This window comes from Humulus lupulus, chromosome X (assembly GCF_963169125.1).
Source record: "Humulus lupulus chromosome X, drHumLupu1.1, whole genome shotgun sequence".
Taxonomy (NCBI): Eukaryota; Viridiplantae; Streptophyta; class Magnoliopsida; order Rosales; family Cannabaceae; genus Humulus; species Humulus lupulus.
Genome location: NC_084802.1, coordinates 9,744,634 through 9,765,348, shown reverse-complemented (window position 1 = coordinate 9,765,348; position 20,715 = coordinate 9,744,634). Strand labels below are relative to the sequence as shown.

General features: G+C 29.4%; 3 protein-coding genes and 1 non-coding gene across 6 annotated transcripts; 2 read left to right on the top strand and 2 right to left on the bottom strand.

Moving 5' to 3' along the window:
* Positions 1-1,202: 1,202 nt before the first annotated feature.
* Positions 1,203-5,019, top strand: LOC133804982 (probable choline kinase 2). Of its 2 annotated transcripts, XM_062243084.1 has the most exons (8): positions 1,204-1,608; positions 1,864-2,269; positions 3,113-3,234; positions 3,314-3,509; positions 3,590-3,707; positions 3,825-3,872; positions 4,441-4,541; positions 4,659-5,019. In XM_062243084.1, exons 2-8 carry the CDS (start codon positions 1,916-1,918, stop codon positions 4,767-4,769), a joined length of 1,050 nt encoding a protein of 349 aa, XP_062099068.1. In that variant the 5' UTR covers positions 1,204-1,608; positions 1,864-1,915; the 3' UTR covers positions 4,770-5,019. The 2 variants fall into 2 exon arrangements, with proteins under 2 accessions (XP_062099069.1, XP_062099068.1); XM_062243085.1 differs by lacking the exon at positions 4,659-5,019 and having other exon boundaries at positions 1,203-1,608; positions 3,796-3,872; positions 4,441-4,507.
* A 4,521-nt stretch (positions 5,020-9,540) lies between these two features.
* TRNAG-GCC (transfer RNA glycine (anticodon GCC)) lies at positions 9,541-9,611 on the top strand. Its single transcript has one exon. It is a non-coding gene; the product is annotated as a tRNA-Gly (tRNA).
* Positions 9,612-9,717: 106 nt separating this feature from the next.
* Positions 9,718-12,903, bottom strand: LOC133804981 (uncharacterized). Its single transcript, XM_062243082.1, has 10 exons — positions 12,735-12,903; positions 12,593-12,654; positions 12,325-12,444; positions 12,122-12,221; positions 11,898-11,978; positions 11,727-11,776; positions 11,446-11,596; positions 11,302-11,358; positions 10,230-10,351; positions 9,718-10,143 (listed from the first exon to the last, which is right to left on the bottom strand). Exons 1-10 carry the CDS (start codon positions 12,747-12,749, stop codon positions 9,933-9,935), a joined length of 969 nt encoding a protein of 322 aa, XP_062099066.1. The 5' UTR covers positions 12,750-12,903; the 3' UTR covers positions 9,718-9,932.
* Positions 12,904-17,453: 4,550 nt separating this feature from the next.
* On the bottom strand, positions 17,454-19,981 carry LOC133804980 (pentatricopeptide repeat-containing protein At4g08210). 2 transcript variants are annotated; one of them, XM_062243081.1, is made up of 2 exons: positions 19,661-19,981; positions 17,454-19,574 (listed from the first exon to the last, which is right to left on the bottom strand). In XM_062243081.1, exon 2 carries the CDS (start codon positions 19,505-19,507, stop codon positions 17,657-17,659), a length of 1,851 nt encoding a protein of 616 aa, XP_062099065.1. In that variant the 5' UTR covers positions 19,508-19,574; positions 19,661-19,981; the 3' UTR covers positions 17,454-17,656. The 2 variants fall into 2 exon arrangements, with proteins under 2 accessions (XP_062099065.1, XP_062099064.1); XM_062243080.1 differs by having other exon boundaries at positions 17,454-19,981.
* Between the last annotated feature and the right edge of the window lie 734 nt (positions 19,982-20,715).

Here is a 20,715-nt window from a genome sequence, read left to right as displayed (position 1 = left end):
TATGTTTGTTCTAGCTTTTGAATTTGGCAGTGGCAACAAAATATTATATTATATATATTTAATATAATATTAAGTTTAAGTTTAATAAAATTTTATTTAAGTTGTAAAACGTATGATTTTATTATTTTTAAATAATTATCATTGTAAAATATCTCAAAACTATTCTATTTTAATTAATTAATTAATTTTATTTAAGTTTAAGTGTTTATATTATGTTAAATATAAGAATATTCTGTTTAAGTTAACATTAAAAAAATAAAAAACGGTTAAAATAAAAAAAAATTGTTATCTACACACTTATTATATAAAAGAAATATGCATTTAATTAATTGATTTGTATAATATCATCCCGAAATATGAGGGAAGATATTCTGTAAACCACTCTATAAATAGTGTGGAGCAATTCATTTGTAGGAGATGAGGATATTGATATTGGAAAAACCATATACAATTGCTTCCATAAAGCTATTAGAGAATTCCAAAAATTTAATAATATAGACTCGTGTATTAGGCTGATTTTAACTGTCGAACCACGTAAAAGATCTTGCCTCCATTTTTTTTATCTCTTCTGGTATATTTAAATTTAACTGATTTTTTTTTTAAGTTGACAAAAAACAGCGTCACCACTTATATATTAATATAATGTCAAATTTTAGTCATAACCTAGAATTTGGAGATTCAGTTATCGAAGTAAGTAAAAAATTTATTTTGTTAATTTTCTTATTCTCATTTTCTCATTAATAGGCACTGTTTGTGCTTTAAATAAAGCTTACATATAAATATTTGACAAATAATATTCTTTAAAAGTTAAATATTTTATTTTTATCTTTTTTTTAAAAAAAAATTATTATTAAATAATAGTAAGAAAAAGTAGGAAAAAGAAAAGATAGTGAGGACAATAATTTGATGCTTTTATTATTTTCATAATAATCCGTGACGTAATGTTTTGGTAATTATTATTATTTTGTTTTAAGGAAAGTCCATTTTGTAATTATTATTTATTTGTTAAAAAAATACTTTTTTAGTATTTTTTTTTACATTTTCATTTGATGTCGTCCCATATATGAAATGAAATTAAACAATATTAGGCAGCACATATATAATTACACGTGTCACATTTCTATTGTCAAAGATATAGTTTGGAATTAGTCAACAAATTATGAAATCGCTATATATATGGACCCGAGCCCCGCCCCATATAGAATCTGCAGATCTTCGCTCTTAAGATTCCAACCACGACTTCGTTGGGTTTCACTGCTTAACCAAAAAAATCCCTTTTCCATACAAGCTTACTGGGTTTTGCTTTTTCCGCTGAACAAAGAAAATCGAGAAAAGCTTATTCCTGGAAGGAGTATATATTTAGCATATATAGATACATCGTAGAAGAGCATATCCCAAGTCATATAATACATATTAAATTCATTGTTTGATTTTCTGTTTCTTTGTATATTTTAAGGCCACGAGACTATTTTATTGCATAAAGCTCTTTAAATTCAAAGACTTTTGATAATCATCTGACTTGTTATATACATTTGTGTGGAGTTGTGTGTTCCCTCTCACCACCTGCAACTTTTCATTCTGACAAATTGGCTTTTTCTGCGTCGTTTGGTGAGTTGTATCTCTGTTTGTATTCAATATTCTAATGGGGGTTTTCCCTTTTCCCTTTTTCGATTTTCTATATTATTTTCTTGTGTTTTCCTCATCTGGGTTCTTCTAGTTTTGTTTTTTTGTTCAGTTGATAAATACAATTTTGTACCTTTCTTTTAAATTCAACGTTTGCTTAAGATTTCAAGTTTTGTCTGAGTGAATTCTGTATTTGTTTCTTATGTTCATAATTCCTTTTTTGCACTATATGCTATGCAGGTGAATCTGAAGAGAAAATCTGATTGAGAAGAAATTCTTGTTTGATAACGATATGGCTATAAAGGCAAATGGGTTTGTGAAAGGGTGTCTATCTGAGGAATTGAAGAAGCTAATTCGATCTGTGGCTGCTTCCCACTATGGTGATGTTCTTGATGATACGGATTTATTGCAGATCCTTCCCTTGAAGGGGGCTATGACTAATGAGGTTTTTCAAATAACTTGGCCAACAACACATGTAGATTGTTCTAGGAAAGTATTGGTCCGAGTTTATGGTGAAGGAGTTGATGTTTTCTTCGATAGGGAAGATGAAATTCGCACCTTTGAGTACATTTCCAAACATGGTCAGGGACCTCGTCTTCTGGGGAGGTTCGCAGATGGAAGGATAGAGGAGTTTATTCATGCCAGAGTATGTCAAATCCAATGTTTATACTACTGCGTATTATTTATGTATATGCATGTATATAGTATTTTGATTATACCATTTCTTCTCTCTTGATTGTTCTTTTTAGTGATTTAATTTTTTAAGGCCAAAAGGGATATAAAGTGGAGATACTTCATACTATATTCTCGCTTTTAAATGACAGCAATAATGAGGTTCCATAAGCACTTTAGAACTTGATTGAGTGGTAATAGTGCCAAGCACTAAAGGCGAATTTTGACCATTTTTTTTAGTATTGAGGTCTTGTACGTTTCTTTCTTTCTTCACAGGGAATTGACATAGTTTCTTATATAAATATTTTGAGTCAAACAAATTGGACTTAATCTTGTATTTAATATATGAAGATCGTCCTTGGCTTTATGTTATAGTGTTATAAAATGATTAAAATAAGTAGTGGTACATATATGAAAACAAAGAAGTAACTTTTCTCTAAAGTTCTGTTCTTAGATCCTTGTCTATAATTATGCTGAACTTGCAATTCTGTATTATACTCTACTCTGCAGCCTGTTGTCCATCTTTAATTATTACCCAATAAGTGAATTGATATAGATATTTTATATATATTTCTTCTAAGGTGATATCACTTAGATATAAGGATAATTCAGTTGTATATTGTGTTTATGCTCTTGTTAAAAAATGAAATGGAATTGGGGTATAGAGCTCTTCTAGTGTTTTGGTTAATCAGGATAATTAAGGTCTTACTGTGATTGTAATTGTCAGTTTCTCAATTACACTGATTATGTATTTCTGCAAGTAATTGTTTGTCAAATTCCTTTTTCTTGTTTTAAGTTTTGTTTGTGAAATTTTCAGACACTTTCAGCTGCTGACCTCCGTGACCCTGAAATATCTGCTCTTATAGCGGCTAAATTGAGAGAGTTCCACAGTATAGAGATGCCAAATTCAAAGAATGTGCGCCTGTGGAACACATTGAGGTACTTCTTGTTGTTCTTTTTTCAAGAGTTATTTCTTCAAAGAGAATTGAAGATTCTAATGCTTTCGTTGGGATAACAGGAAATGGCTTCCTACAGCAAAGAGTTTGTGTACCGAAGAAGACACCAAAGAATTCTGCTTAAATACTCTGGAGGAGGAAATCAATATGCTCGAGAAAGAATTGTATGATGATTCTCAACAAATTGGGTTTTGCCACAATGACTTGCAGTATGGCAACATAATGATGGATGAGGAAACAAGATTAATCACCATCATTGTAAGTGATTATTCCACTCCATAATATGTTGTAAAAGTACCAAATTGTGATTTATATTTATCGTCTCTTCTTGTTTCCAGGATTACGAGTACTCCAGTTACAATCCCATTGCTTATGACATTGCAAATCATTTCTGTGAAATGGTAGCAAATTACCATTCAGAGACACCTCATGTTTTGGATTATAGCAAGTATCCAGGTAACTAGCTCTTGATATAGATAGATATATGTACTTTCTGCTTATTTTGAGTATCAAGTTTTTGTTAAAGCTGCAAACTATTTAACAGCTGGGCTTTTCTTAATTCCAATGACATAGATCTGGAGGAGCGCCAAAGATTTGTCAGGATATATCTGAGCTCTGCAGGTTAGTCCATTAGTTTCTTGATTTCCTATAGAATACAAGGATATAGATGTTAACATGTCTATTGGTTCTTCTGTTTAGCTGTTTAAGATGATTATCTTCTCATGTGAACAACTACATATTTGGATGGAATATATTGATAGTTATCTGAAACTTCAGTTTTAGGATTGGTGTGAATTAGATTTCTGACCACAGAATTTTAATGCGTGGGGATCTCTTCTTCATGCTTTATTAATATGGTTGTTGTCAGTTTTTTCTCTACATGTTTGAGTGGGGAACCTAACTTGACTTTCAGCTCATAAATTCAAAATTAAACAACTTCATTGACTTTTGTTGTTTTTCTTTTTGACATAATCTTGCACTCATCATGACTAATCTCAATCAAAGAAGTTTTTTTCAAATCTAAATTGGTTTGTTCTCTAAGCTTGTTGACCTTAAAAACAATTTGGTGATTTGTCCCAGAAGAATTCAAACAATGGTTTTCAAATTTTCAATTCCTCTGTTCATCCTGAAAAAAGTTTGGTATCTCCAAATTATCATTAGTTAAAGGACTCCACATCCTTTCATGCAGGCTATGAACCTAGTGACACTGAAGTTGAGCAACTACTCAATGATGTGGAGAAATACACTTTAGCAAACCATATCTTTTGGTGTTTGTGGGGAATCATTTCAGTAAGCATTTTCGCCACTCATCGGTTCCTCAGTTTTTTTTAAGCCGAAAATGAATTGTGGTGTTGTTGAGTAATGAAAGAAATTTAACATGGGATTTCAATGACTGTTAACCTGCAGAATTATGTGAATGTTATTGACTTCGACTACATGGAGTATGCAAGACAGAGGCTTCGACAGTACCAGTTGAGAAAGCAAGAATTGTTGGGCTCTCCAGGCGTTTCTCCTTGATGAATACTCAAAGAGGGGAGCTTCATAGCAGCCATTTTAAGGGGGCTGATATATTATAGTGTGACAGCAATCATAGCATAGTATGATGAGGCTTGTAAATAAACCCACTTCTCTTTCTGGGCAATGACTGTAAATTTGTTAAGGTTTCGGCAATGTTTTATGATATCAAATGTCATTTTGTTTTGACATAATAAGCCTGTAAGGGATATATATATATATATATTTAAATATATATTGACATATCCGTTTTGACAGTGTTACTATATAATGAATTAAATTGATATAATTAATTATTTTTTAAATAAAAATTGTTTCAGGATGTTACAGCAGAAACTGTTCATATTGAAACAGACAATGTAATTGAGTCATGATCAAATAATACACTTTAGTGACTACACTTTTCTTCTTCTTAATATGTTTAATCACACTTCACTTCACAATTCAAGTTTTGCAAACTTTCCTTGACTTTGCATTTATTCATACTTGAACTCCCTTCAATGCTCTCAGATTGTATTTTTCTTAAAGAGGCAAGTGGGCTTCAAGAATCCAAATAAGTGTTATAGAAGAATGATAATGATAATGCTCTCCACAAAATAAGTTGAATAAAGACCAAGTGAAGTCAAAAAGAAGAAAACAATTGAGTCGAGAAATTAAGTAATATATTAATCAAGTCAACCAAAATATTTAGAAATTACATCCATAATTATTACAGAAAAAATCTTCAAATAATATTGAAACTTGCACAACAAACAAACACTGTTGCAACTTAACATATGTATCAACTTGTGTATCAAATTCTATTACCAAAGAATGTTTGATTAGTTTTTTTTTAATTAAGAAAAGGGGTTTGATTAGTATTTAAATCATGTATTTTTCTCAAAATAGAGACCACACTAGCTAAATTGAAGACATTAGAGTTTATTTTGTATGACTCAAGAAAACATTCTTTTCTACTTTTTGACCCTACAAGATTTGGCTAACTAATAATATTAATATTGGTTAATTTTGTTTTAGCAAAGTAGCAAGAGAAAAGAAAAAGATGAGTGGTGTCTAATAGTGTATAGAAGTATTTTGTACGACTCAAGAAAAAAAAAACATTCTTTTGAGTGAAACTTGTGTTATTTCTTGACATAACTATTTTCTTTTGAGTACTTTTTTGTTTCAAGTGTAAAAGTTAAGCATTTTGTACAGTTCTTAGCACAAGGAAGGTGAGTTGTCTAACAGGAAAAGAAATGCACTAAAATTTAGAACCTTTTCATTGCCCTTATCCTTTCCTACATTCCTTCCTCAATAGATAAGATTCTTTGGCCACTTTAGTTTTTATCATCCAAACCGATAGAGATTTACAAAAATGTACTAAAAATTTAAAAAAAAAATGAAAAAAATAGAACATAACAAAAATACGGAATTTTTATTTAAAAATACGGAAGGGCAAAAGTGTAAATATCAAGTGATAAAATCGTAAATAAAAGTGATAAAATACAATTTTTTGTGAATAACGTTTACAAATTTGTAAACATTTGTTATAATATTTACAAAAATCACTTGTAGAAATATATTTTTTTTAGACAAAATTTACAAACCAATTTGTAACTAAATTTTTTATTTTTGTAATAATAGTTTACAAATCAAGTTTTATAGCTAAGATATATATTTTTTAAATTAATATTTACGAAAATAATTTATAGATAAGAAATTGTAACCAATTGTTACAGGAACAATCATGTTTAAATTATACAACTTAAAAATATAAATTTAAGATATTATTATTTATAAAACACTTTATTAAATATATATTTATATGAAAAATGCGGTTACTAGTGAAATATAATTTTTTTTTAAACAACTTTTACTAATTTTCCCTTGATTTGATTTATTTATTTTTAATATACATATTTAAATTAATTAAACTTTTAATTTGAAATATTATTGGAGTTTGGAGTTTTTCATAAAAATTGAAACACTATCTAAAAAACATCAAAATGTTACTATACTATATTTAACTTATGAGTAATACAAGATTGATATATTCACCAAAAAAAAAATACAAGATTGATATGACATCATTCAGAAAGAGAAAAATGATATTAAATAAATTATGAAATAAATTATTTTAAAAAAAAAAAAATCACAACTCTTATGCTAAACGTAAGGAAAGTGAACTTGCTGAAAAATTCTGTTTTGTCCCACTACAATTAAATGTAGATAAAATTGTGCTACTTTTCACAACTGCAAAAAAATATCGTTCCTAATAATAATAATATTCATCGGTGAAAATGATATTTTTTTTAAATTATTTTGTTATTTGGTTTAGTTTTGATAAATTTTTGTAAAATGAACTCTGTCTAAAATTTTGACTGACTGTCTAAAAATTTCGACTAGCTATCTGAAAAATTTCGACCAGTTGTCTGAAGTGTCAGAGACTATTTTGCAAAAAATTATCAAAACTAAGCCTGAGTAAAAATAACTTTAAAAAATAGATCATTTTACCAAGAGACCATATTTAATAGGATTTATGCATTTTTGGATCATGTGTTTTATCACATTACTTGTTTGGACCTTGTATTTTGATAAATTACTTTTTGGACCATATGTTTTATAAAATGGTTCAAATAGAACCCTAAACCCGATTTTTATCAAATTTTTCTCAACTGAAATCACAAATAATTCACAAATCTAACAATTCAGAACAAAAATAAAATCATTCTGCTTAAAAACTGTATTGTTATATTCAATTTTTTCTTCATCAAAATTGAGTTTAGGGATTTATTTGAACTATTTTAAGAAATATAAGATCCAAAAATAAATTTTTTAAAATACGAGGTTCAAACAAGTAATCGAAAAAACCACATGGTCCAAAAATATATAAATCCTATTTAATAATAATAAACATAAAAAAAATCATTATACTATAATAATCAAATTCAAAATAACTGTAGTCATAGTAATTATATAATTTCAATCAACCTAACTTTAAAAGAGAAGGCAAAAAGATCACACCATTTACAAATTTGAAAACAATTATTACAAATTCGTAAACAATTTTTACGATTTTGTAAACAACTCTGGTTTCATGATAAAATCTTACAAAAATATGAATTTCTTTTACAAAATACATAGTGACAGAATCGTAAATAAATAAATAGTAAAAATACTTTTTTTTTTAAATAATATTTACAAATTTGTAAACATCTACAAATTTTACAATTTTGTTAATAATTTTTACACTTTTATAAACAACAATTACATATCGTAACAAAAAAAAATTGTAACAAAGATTTACATTATTAATTTCATAACTAAAAAAGTATATTTCTCTAACTAATATTTATATAAATACTTTATAAATTTACTTAATATAATTATAGCAAAGATTTACAAAAACTAATTTTATAACTTTAAAATATATATTCCTAACAAAGCTTGAAAATTAGATTGGATTATAGTTTTAGTTTAAAATTCGGTGTTGGGGTTTGATTATTAGCTTTGATTTTCAAAAGATTAAATATGTATACTAAATATATATATATTCACCCATTCACCTTACATTAAAATTAAAATAATTCAATGCTAGGTAGTTATGCTTTGCAAGATAGATTATAAACTCCAATTGCTAATATATATATACAGTTTATTTTTTAAAGAGTAAATAACAGCTAAAATATCTAATATTTTCAAAATTGCACTTTTATACTTAATTTATTTTGTTGCTGTAAATATACTCAATGTTTTCAAAATATTGCACTTTTATACTCAATTTTTTTTTACAATAAATATACTCAATATTTTTAAAATGCAGCATTTTTATACCTATTTTTTTATTATTTTGATAAATAATAAGAAAATAAAAGAAAAATATAAAATTTTAATTATTTTTTAAGTTTTAAATTATTTTCTCTTTCTTATTCTTTCTCAAAATAACTATTTTAAACTAAACATTAGTAAATATTTTATTAAAATTAATAAAAATCATTTAAAATAGTTAAAAACTTATATATTTTTTCATCAATTTAAAATATAATTTTTTTAAAAAAAGTAAAGGAAAAATATAAGTTTTAATTATTTTGATTAATCTTAGTTTTTTATTATTTTGAAAGTGAAAATAATTTAAAATTTTAAAATAACTAAAATCATATATTTTCCCTTTACTTTCTTATTATTTCTCAAAATAATTTTAAAAAATAGGTATAAAAGTGCAACATTTTAAAAATATTAGGTATATTTACCGCAAAAAATTTAGGCATAAAAGTGTAACATTTTGAAGACATTAAGTAAATTTAGTGCAAAAAAAAAAAGATTGGATATAAAAATACAACATTTTAAAATTTTTGGGTATTTTATCCGTCATTTATTTTTTAATATATATATACAGATTTACATACACATAAAGTCTATATTATGGAAATATTATTGAAGCTAAAATGCAACATTAGAAAATGTATAAGTAAATAATTGATTTCTACTCATTAATCTTTATTTCACTTGATTTATAAATCTATCATTTGATAGAAAAAGTGAAACTTTGTTGAACTCAAGTTTTTGGACTTTTTTTTTTTTCTTTTTGAAAAGGTCTATGGTCTATAAATAGAGTAATTCTTTCTCAATGTCAACCAAATTTTTTTTGTGACCCATAATTTATTTTGCAAACCCTTAAGTAAGAGATTAAACTTATTTGGATTGAAGAATTCTTCTTCTTCTTATTTGTATCCAATATAATCATTATATGTAGAAAGTAATTATATATAAATTTACAATTGAATCAGCACATCAAGCACCAGTGGTCTAGTGGTAGAATAGTACCCTGCCACGGTACAGACCCGGGTTCGATTCCCGGCTGGTGCAATTTTATATTTTATTCTTTTAATATTAAAGTTTTTTTTTGGGTTTTTGTACAAAAAAATTAAAGTTAAAATCATATAAAAATTGTACAAAATAAGATCCATTGCAATGTCACTAACCTTATTTAGGATATTTATACTAATCATAAAATGCATACATAATTTGTTGCAGTATATATCTTTTTAGTGTAAAAGATCAGAGTGTACAAAATAAGTAGTTTCACGTATTACATGAAAGAAAATTCCATCTAATATTGTTTCATAGTTTGGTCAGCAACCGTATGGGAAGTTTAGTATTAAAAAGGACTTAAAAATCTACTTCTTCTTATGAAGAAATACCAGACAAGGAACGTAGATCCTCAGTAATGGAGTCGATTAAAGCATGAGAGCCCCTAGTAGCTGCAAGCATTAGATGTTTAGTAGCTTCAGCTCTATCGAAATAGAATGCGCCTGGAACCAACTTCTCTTTCGGCTGTAGAGCCAACCAGATCACCGTGTCTGCGCCTTCCTCACTTGTTCTAAGCTTTCCAGAAAATCTGTGACAACAACAAAAGAAAAATCATGTAATGATTGTGTGCATGAGATGAGAATGCGAATGAGAAATGAATAGTGAATTAGTTACGATTTAGAGAAGTCGGGTAAGCTCTTGCTAACTCCTGGTGTTTCTGCCCAACCCGGATGCATTGAGTAGAATCCAATCCCTTTGTTTTTGTACATTTCAGCCCATTTCTCTGTTAGTGCCACCTAAAAAGAAGATAGTATTAGAAATGACATAAATATGCTTACTTTCTTATGTAGCAAAGCAGTAGTACAATTTTGAGGAAATTATAACAATTGCTATGTAGGTATCTAGGAGGGCTCCAATGAGCAAACCACATTCCTGACCATATGAGCTAATCCTCTTTGGTGCAAAGCAGTACTACAGTCACTAATGATACTAGGAGATTTTTCAATCTCAATCGAAGAAAGAGCTTGTTTTTCGAAATGTCATAACCGAAGTTCATATGGTTGGTTTGTTCCCATACAAATATTAAGAAATTGTTCACAAAACACCAACACAAGATTCTTTGCTAATCTCTTTGGAAAACTCCCTGCCATTACAATTCCGGTCAATAAGACAATAACATTTTCATCTTCACACACCCTCTACATTATGAAAAGTTTAGAAGTTTCATTGGATAACAGGGGAAACTATTTTTGTATTTGATGGACCTAACTAACACATCTAACCCTACAAAGAAGCTATAAAGAAATAAACAAAACTATCGAAATTGTTTATGCTGCTCTTTCAAATCTCAGAAATCTTACACCAAAGCTGCAAAATTAGCTATTATGAGATCATTTTTCTAAAAATGTCCAGGTATATGTCATAAAGTTGGATTGTACTCTTTGATATCTATATAAATACAATCTAGGAACACTAAATCTTGAGAGATTTGACAATGTCACATTCTTGTGCTTGCTCTCACCTGGCTTCTCCTTTACTCAAAAACACACTACTGAACTTCTGCGGCTTAATGGGAGAATATAGACAACATTCTTATAAAATTATCTATTAAATTGAATCAAATATTGCATTGATGGGAAATCTATTTGTTTAAGCCAAAAGCAATATAGCCTGAGCTGTAAACACTTCAAGGACAACCAGATAGCTAAGAATTCCAACCCAAAATTCAATATTTAGTTCATCAAACCTGAACACGCTTGTTTCGAGCATACTGCTCCACACCATTAAAGTTTCCATCACTAAACTGCAATAACAAGATGTAATGGAAAATTCATTAGTAACATGGTCAGATCAATGTAGCAAAACAAGAACAGTACACGAGTAAAGTTACCTGTAGATCTTTGGTCAAGGGTGCAGTGTACATTCCACCAGAAGCAACGGTGATAACCCGAGCATCAGGGGCCGCTTTCTCCAAAGACGAAAGCAACAGTTCAGTCATGGCATAAGTACCTAATACATTAATGGCGAAGTTCATCTCATGACTGCCAAATTAGAAAGAATCAGTTTTTCAAAAGTAAAAAGATTGCAACCAACATATTAGAAACATAAAGTAATGTCTACAATTTATGCAAGGGAAAAAAATAAAGAAAAGAATCAAACTTAAACACACACCCTTCTGAGGTAGTAACTCGGCTATTTTCAAGCATGCCAGCATTGTTGACCTAAAAACCATAGATTTGATCCAAGTTAGATTTCGTCATTCGATACCAGAAAAGTCTAAGCTTCTTCTTAGATTTATGATCAGTGATCAAACATATTATGAGTTAAGTGAAAGTAAATTACCAATACATGAAGTGGCTCATCCTTCAAAGAAAATCTTGATGCAAATGACTTGATATCACTTACAGAGGAAAGATCACAAACCTTAACATCAATAGGGTCATTGAGTTACCATAAAATAAAAAAGAAAAAGAGAAGCTTTGATTAATAGCTATAATAATAGCTCTTATAATAAACATATACAAGCAATTTAAATTAAAGAAAGTAAAAAAAAAAAAAAAAGTTACCTCTAGATGAACATTTTCGTTTCCTGTTGAAGACTTAATATGAGATAAAGCAGCTTCTCCCCTCTCCTTATTTCGACAAACCAAGTAAACAGTTGCCCCACTAGCAATAATAAAATAAAATAAAAAAGTAAAGATCGTTGCTTTAATAGTATAATTTGAGTTCAAATACTGTGTTGGCACTGATAAATAGATAAGAAAAGAACCGTGAAGCGAGGCCTTGTGCAGTGGCAAAACCAATGCCAGAATTAGCTCCTGTTACTATGCAATTTTTGCCATCTATTCTTGTTTGGATGTCCTCTGCCTTGAAATTCTTTGAATGTTCACTACAATTGAGTCAAACCCCATTAAACACATATAAACTCATACCCAAATACAAGTAGCATAAAAATATAGGCTTTAAATCAGTCAGCCATTTTTAGAAGCATATAAGGAGCATAATTGAAAAGAAAGTAGAGTTGGAAAGGGCCTTACATAAAACCAGACTTGGTAAAATTGAGGTACCCATATAACCCAAATGCGCTTGATCTCCATGCCTGAGAAATTGAAATTAAAATGAATAAGTGGGCATAACAAAAACGAAATAAGAATGAAGTTTAAAGAAAAAGAAGATTACTTTGAGAATAAACATTGTGATTGTTGTTCTTGTTGGTATGGAGTAAAGATTAAAACTTTGTCATCTCATCTCAATTCTCGAACTTCATGCCTTGTTCTGCAAGGAGCTGAGTCACACGAGGGGCTTGTTGAGGCTGACATTGAGCCACGTATCACTATTGCTTTGCGCTACTCAGAGTAACCCAAATATTTTGAATAATTTGTTATTTTTTGAGGTGTGACATTGAGCCACGTAAATAAGAAAAGGAATATTTTAGGGTATTTTTGAGCTCGAGTCCCATCTTTTATACTTTGTAATATTTAAGTCCTATAAATTAATTTCATATAAGTTAGATCCAATTTTTTTAAATTATATCATCTAAGTTCTAAATGTTATTTTTATTTCTTTTTTCTAATAAAATATATTAAAAAAATACAAAATAAATAGTAAATAATACTTAAAATATTTAAACAATTAATTTATGACAATAACAAATATGACATAAGAAAAAAACATATTTTTATAGCAATTTTAAAAATATTTAAATTTTTTTATAAATTAAATTAATGTTTCATTAAAAAAATATTATTACCTACATTGTTATTTTATAATTAATATTAATAACTATATTATCTTGATTATCTTGATATTATCAATTTTTATTATGTTTATGTTTGTTTATTTCATACAATTTTTTTAAATAATGCAACTTAATAGTATATATAAAGTTATTTATGTGTATATATATGAATAATTATAAGTTGCATAATAGAAAAACTTTACAAAATAAAAATAAAAATAAATATGTAAATGATAAACATTGATAATTTCATGATAGTTCACTTATTAATATTAAAAAAATACAGGTAAGAATTTTTTTTAATGAAAAATTAATTTAATTTATAAAACTATTAAATATTTTTTAAAATGTTATGAAAATATATTTTTTTCAATGTCATGTTTGGTACTGTCATAAATTAAGTAGTTCAATTTTTTTTTAAGATTGATTCACCATTTTTTTTAATATTTTTTTTATGTATTATGAAAGAAAAAAATAAATAAAAATAGCATTTAGGGACCTAAATGATACAATTTGAAAATGTTGGGGACCTAACTAATTCAAAATCAACTTTTGGGACCTAAGTGTTACAAAGTGTAAAGAATGAGGACTATAGCTAAAGAAAAAGGAATATCGGGAATCAATGTCGAGGGTTGTTCTTCGTCCTCGAGCAGTTGAGCTAGCAGATTGTCGTCGATGGGTCTTTCTCCTCCCCACGGGTCTTGCATATATAAACTACAAACAGACAAAGGAGGAAATAAGACACACAACCTGGGAGCTTATGTTGAAAGTTGGAATAACGTTGCTCGCGTCTATCGACCAGCAGCATTCTAACCGAAACACTAAGTTTTATGCGAGCAGTTTGAAAAACTGATCAAAAAGTGAAAATAAAAAGTTTTTCTGAAAAAAGCCGGGAAAAACCCAGTTTTTCAGCTAGCCTAAAAATCTAATTTTTACTTCGATTTTACGCCCTAAACCCATGATCCTGACTATCAAACTGATTCCTAACTTATATAGAGCAAAAGTACACTACCCTATCAAGCATCAAACGGTATATACAAAATCTCCGCAAATTTTACCCAAGAACACAAAGAGTTTCAGAGCACAGAAGCAGTATGCATGGCATCTCAAAAGGTTAAATGTCGAATAAAATTTACCTGAATGAAGATTGGAAATCTTGAAAAGGAGTAGCTTTGGGTTTGCAGACGAGAGATCATCGGTAAAGCGTCTGAAAACTTTAGAGTCCTGGGCTCTGGAATATAGTTCTTGGCAAAATGATGGCATGTAAAGAGTTAAAAGAAGAATGTGGGGATTATTTATAGAACAAAGATGTGCCGAAAAGGGGTAATCATGAGTCCTTTTTCAAGGCATGGGGGAGTGTAACGGCCGTCAAAATGGTTTCTTGAAAACTGAAAAGGCATGATTGGACGTGATTATGTCACTGTTTTCAAGAACGCACGAGGGCTCTGACAGATTTCGTGGGGCATATGAAAAGTTATTTTCCTAAGTTTACTTATTGTTGGTCACAATAAATAAACTTGGGGGGTAAATGTTTATCCATAAATTAGCTGCTGATGATGTGGTAAGGAGTTACGACACGTGGCGGACACGTAGCAAAGATACGGCTCGCCTATCGACCAGCATATTCCCACATGAAAATATCAAGTTTTATATACGACCAGCCTGGTCGTACATTCCGTTCATTTATGTAAAGATTTGTATAGTTGTGATGATATCCGAGAATATCTCTTCATTATGACCTGCAGATCCGTTCATTAAGGATATATATTATTTCCTAATTCATGTAACTCTTCCTGAGCCTATAAATACACAAGAGATAGCTCAGGGAAGGGGATGAATCTTTTTCTTGAGGAATCATACTACTATTATCCATCGTAGTATTGCTTTTATCTTCTAAGGTCCGTGAAACTCAGGAACCCTAGTTCTTTGGTCACACATTGGGAAATCAATATCAATAATAATATCAAGTGAACGTATGTCATTACCAATCACTGGGGCCGAACCACTATAAATCTCTGTGTTCTTTATCTTTCCATTAGATTATTTTCAAGCTCTATATCATTTTCCTGTCGTTTCCTAGACTCCGTGTCGTTGACCAAAATCAGGGTCAACAAATATATATATATATATATATATAATTTTAGGTGAATTACACAAACATAGCATTAAGAAATTATGAAATGTATCCAAAAATTATAACTTTCTATTATTATAAAAAAAATTATAATTTCTTTAATCATATTATATTCTTTTTCTAAAAAAATTATTATTAACTAGATAAAAATAATTTTTTTTAAATATATGTAATATTTTGTTATTATAAAACTGCGCAAAGCGCAACTATATTTCCTAGTTAGATTTATAAAATCAATTTTTTTTAACATGTACTTAAAATAAAATATCATTATCTCAAATAATTAAATTGAAACATTGAATCTTAAATAATGACTCATTATGTGCTTTTCATTACTTAATTTAAAGAAATAATGACTCATTATGTACTTTTTATCAATTAATTTAAAGAATTAATACACGCATCCTACAAAGTGCATAATATAAATATTACATAAAAATGTAAATAACCCTTTATAAACAAGTTATAATATGAAATTGAAATGTTAGTTCATTTACTTCATTAATATTATTGCTTCTTCTCACTAAAAATATTAATACTAAAACACTACAATAATTTTGACATTCAATAACAATAATTAATAACATGATTTTCTTCTCACAAAAAATTAATACTAAGACACGACAACAAATTTGACATTCAATAACAGTAATTAATGATATGTTTCAAACATATAGCATCCTTTTCATTAAAAAGTGATGGGTTTAAAGTGGCATTTATTTGCCTATAATCCCATATGGTATAGCGACGGACTATTATTATCTATAATTTCATATATATACTAAAAGTTTCTATCAAACTGATGTATATATTATAGATTATAAATAAAAATCAATTCAACATATTCCATTTTTAAAAAAAAAAATACAACTCAAGCAAATATTTATAAATTATTATTTGCAAAAATAAATAACTAATATGATAATCAACAATATAATCTTATTATTGAGAGATAAAAGTCGATTCAATAAATAAAATCAACCATGGGTGTACGTTGTCAATTTAGAGCAACTACAATACTCGTTGCCAAAGATATGACTTGTTGACTTTTTTTGACAGGCAACCAAATATAAAGATGACTTACCATTGTAACCGAAAATTGCTTATTAATTATGAAGGAGCCGTTGCCTCTGTGAGGCAACGGTGCTTTCTTTATTTATTATTATTTTTTAATTATACATATATATATATATATATATATTATATAGGAAATGTATCCATTGGTAAAAAACAGTAATATTTTAAAAAAATTTCTTCTATAAATACTCATCTATTTCATTCAATTTTCACACCATTTCATATATTTTTCTTCCAAATTATCAATATCACAATCTTCAAGCAGACTTGGTAGAACACATATGGTCAAAATTTAGAAATCATTTTAATTAGTTTTTTTTTAATTATGTTAGATTGATTAATTACGATTATGTCATTTTATAAGTTTTTTCTAAATTTAGTCTAATTTAAATATCATGTACTATTTATTTATATTAATATATGAATTTAAAAAATTTAGTATGATAATATTTATAATTATAAAATGATATATTAAATAATAATATGTGGGGACCATATGTTGCCAAAGGTGATGTGGATGAGAGAGAAAATAAAGAATTATATTTTTTAGTTGATTTAGATATTTTAGGCAACGTTGTTAGTTTGCATTGGAGATGCTCTTATTATAGTAACAGTCACTTGTTACAACGAGATAATAATTTTTTTTGTGGTCATAAAACCATTCCTCTTCATTTCTCTTTCCTGGGATCTATTTCAAAGTCACCCATCACAGCGTATTCATGATTTGTGACAATAGTGCAAGGATCTGCACATAAAAATGGAGAATAAATAAGATGCCATAAATAAATGATAAAATGAGTGCAAAACTTAAAGCGCAAATGCTGGTTACCTAGTGTTTTCTCTTTCAGTTCTTTTATTTCCTAAATGTACGTTGGCAAGATCCAAATGTTAACCTCGAAAAAGAGCCACAGGGAACACCAGATTAAGCATGCTACTTTTGCGAAAGAAGCAAACTCGACACATGTAAACTATCTCGCGATGTTTGCCATATGCGTGTTTTCAAAGTACTGAGTTGAAGAATCTAGTCATTTCTCTCCACTGGGGAACTGGCTGCATCACTTGGATAAACAAAGCTTTGCAGATGCAGCTAAATAGAAAACACTCAAGAACTCACCAAAAACTTGTAGACTTTACTACAATAAAGAAGCACTTCTAACTAGTGACCTCAATCCAACTTTTTCCAGCTTCCTTAGATCCTACTTCCTTGGCGGTTTTTCTCACTTTGCATAAACTATCCCACATACCAAGCTCGGCATAAACATTTGAAAGTGTTACATAGGTGGAAGAATCTTCTGGTAAGGTTGCAAGAATATTTTTATCAATAACATTAAGCAGTTCAGCATTTTTATAAGTTCCACAGGCCCCAAGCAAGGATCTCCATATGGTTTGGTTAGGCTCACATGGCATGTCAGCAATCAACTTTTCTGCCTCTTTAAAACACCCAGCTTGACTAAGAAGGTCAACCATGCAGTTATAATGCTCTAATAGAGGCTCTAGGCCATATTCAAGTTTCATTGAGTTAAAAATGGCCCATGCCTCTTTGACAAGACCGGCATGTCTACAGGCTGAAAGGACACCGAGATAGGTGATTTCATTTGGCTTCATTCCTGATTCTCTCATCTCATGGAAATACTGAATAGCTTCTTTTGCTCTTCCATTTTGCCCACACCCAACAATTATCCCAGTCCAGCATACTGTATCGCGATCTGTTGTGCATTCAAACAAAGCTAATCCATCCTCAATTTCACCACATTTTGTGTACATATCTATTAGAGAAGTGATCACAACTCCCTCATAGTCATATCCTCTCTTGGTGCAGAAAGCATGAATCTGTTTGCCATTTCTAAGAGAAGATAGGCTGGAGCAAACTTTGAGAATACTTGAAACAACAAACTGATCAATTTCAAGATTCAAATTATGCATATTTCCAAAAAGTGACAGAGCTAACTCACTTGGCCCCATTTTAGAACACCCTGTGATCAAACCAGACCAGGCTACAGTATCTTTTCTCGGAAGCCTGTGAAACAATTGTAAGGCATGTTTAATCTTCCCAACTCTTGCATAAAGATCTACAAGAATACTTCCAACAACATAATCTAACTCATACCCACCAGTTACAACCAAACCATGGACTTGAAGCCCAAGTCTTAAGTTGAGCAAATTCATACAGGCCTTCAAAGCAGCACTGAAAGTGTAGGAGTCCATCAGTGCACCTGACCTATGAACTAATGAAACTAAATTTAAGGCTGTTGTGTTATGCTCGTTAATAACATATCCAGAGAGCATGGAATTCCAAAGTGCTAAGTTATCATGTATAGAAGAATTACAGCTAGAGTACTGTGCAAAAAGCTTTGTCGCTGAAATCACTTTATTGCAATCAGAATACATATCAACCAGAGCTGATACAGTAAACCTGCCGGACTCAAAGCCAGACCTTATGACATAACAATGGATCTGTTCTCCAAATTCTAACAGACCATGACGACCACAAGTTTTAAGAGCACACGGGAATGTAAATCCATCGAGTTTAAGACCTTCACGGTGCATCTTTTGTAAAAATTCAGAGGCACACAGGCTACCCTTGTCTGCAAAACCAGCAATGATGCTGTTCCAAGAAACAACATTAGGTTCCGGCATTCGATGAAATAAATCCACTGCTTCCTTCATTGAACCTGACTTGATGTAACCTGAAATAATAGTATTCCATGTAGTTGAATTTGCTAACAAAATCTCATCAAAAACTGCCTTGGCATCGCTCAAACTCCCACATTTAACATACATATCCAAAAGAGTATTCATCAAAACAGTGTCAGACTCCAACCCAGCATTACATATTCCTTCATGTATCAGTTTACCGAATTTGAGGTCACCCAAAAAACCACAAGCTTTGAGCACAGCAGAGTACATGAAACCATTTGGTATGTCTGATTTGGACTCTAACATATGAGTGTACAACCCGAGTGCTTCGTGGGGTGTTCCCAAATCAGTATAGGCAGAGACCATAGTGGTCCACGTAACAATATTCTTCACAGGTATTTCATCAAACACCTTCCGTGCATCTTTCAAATTTCTAAATTCCATATACATTGAAATCAAATTATTAGCAAGGAACATATCGTTAAACATGCCAAGTTTGACCAAATGGGAATGAAGTACCTTTCCTGGATTGAAGGCCCGAACTCGACCACAATGGCGCAAAGCCTTGGCTATACTATTCAGGTCCATAACTGCTATGAAAAAAAGTAGATTGGAGCTCTCAAGAGCTACTAATTTTTATGGAACTTTTAAGCATTATATATGTACACTAAAATTTTTATACGTATAGCTACCATTTTCGGACCATTCCTTTCTGAAAATAAATTTGAGTAAATTATCAAATAAATTTCAAAATCAAAATAAGTTAAATAACAATGCAGATCGGTTTTCGAAAAAGAAAAATATCAGCGAGGTGAACTAACTGGAGCTCGGAGTTAAATAAGTATAATTTTATTTCACATAAATTTTGTATCTTTATTTTGGAGAAAATTGTTTTATAATCCAATTTTTTTCAAGTGACTGTCCACTATACAGGAGGTATTAATCTAATTTTCAGAAAATTAAAATTATGAATAATTTACGAAAATATGTTCAAACCAATTACAGCATGTAATTTTTTTTCCATTTTTTCTACTATAATCATAATGTAGGTTGTTGTATAAAAAATTAAATTAAATTTATATGTCCATAAATGTAACTATTTTTTGTTACACCTGACAATTTTCCATTTTTGGCTACAGCTTTTTAATTCATTGTATCAATGAAAAGCTGCCAAATCAGTTCCAGTGGGAATTCAACCGAGATGCAAAGCATTTTTATTTTTTTAATTGTATTAAGAAAGAGTTTTTCATAGATAGAACATGTATTTTGTCTTATTACCTGTTTAGATTATGTGTTTTGATAAATTATTTTTTGGATCTTATATTTTGTAAAATTGTTCAAATAGGCCTCTAAACCTGATTTTGATTAACAAAAAATTAAGTATAACAACACAATTCTTAGGCAAAACAACTGTATTTTTGTTTTGAGTTGTTAGTTTGATAAATCATTTGTAATTTTAGTTCAAAAAACTTTGATCAAAATCGGATTTAGGAGTCTATTTAAACTATTTTAGAAAATACAAAGTTCAAAAAATAATTTGTCAAAACACAAAGTCCAAACAAATAATGAGACAA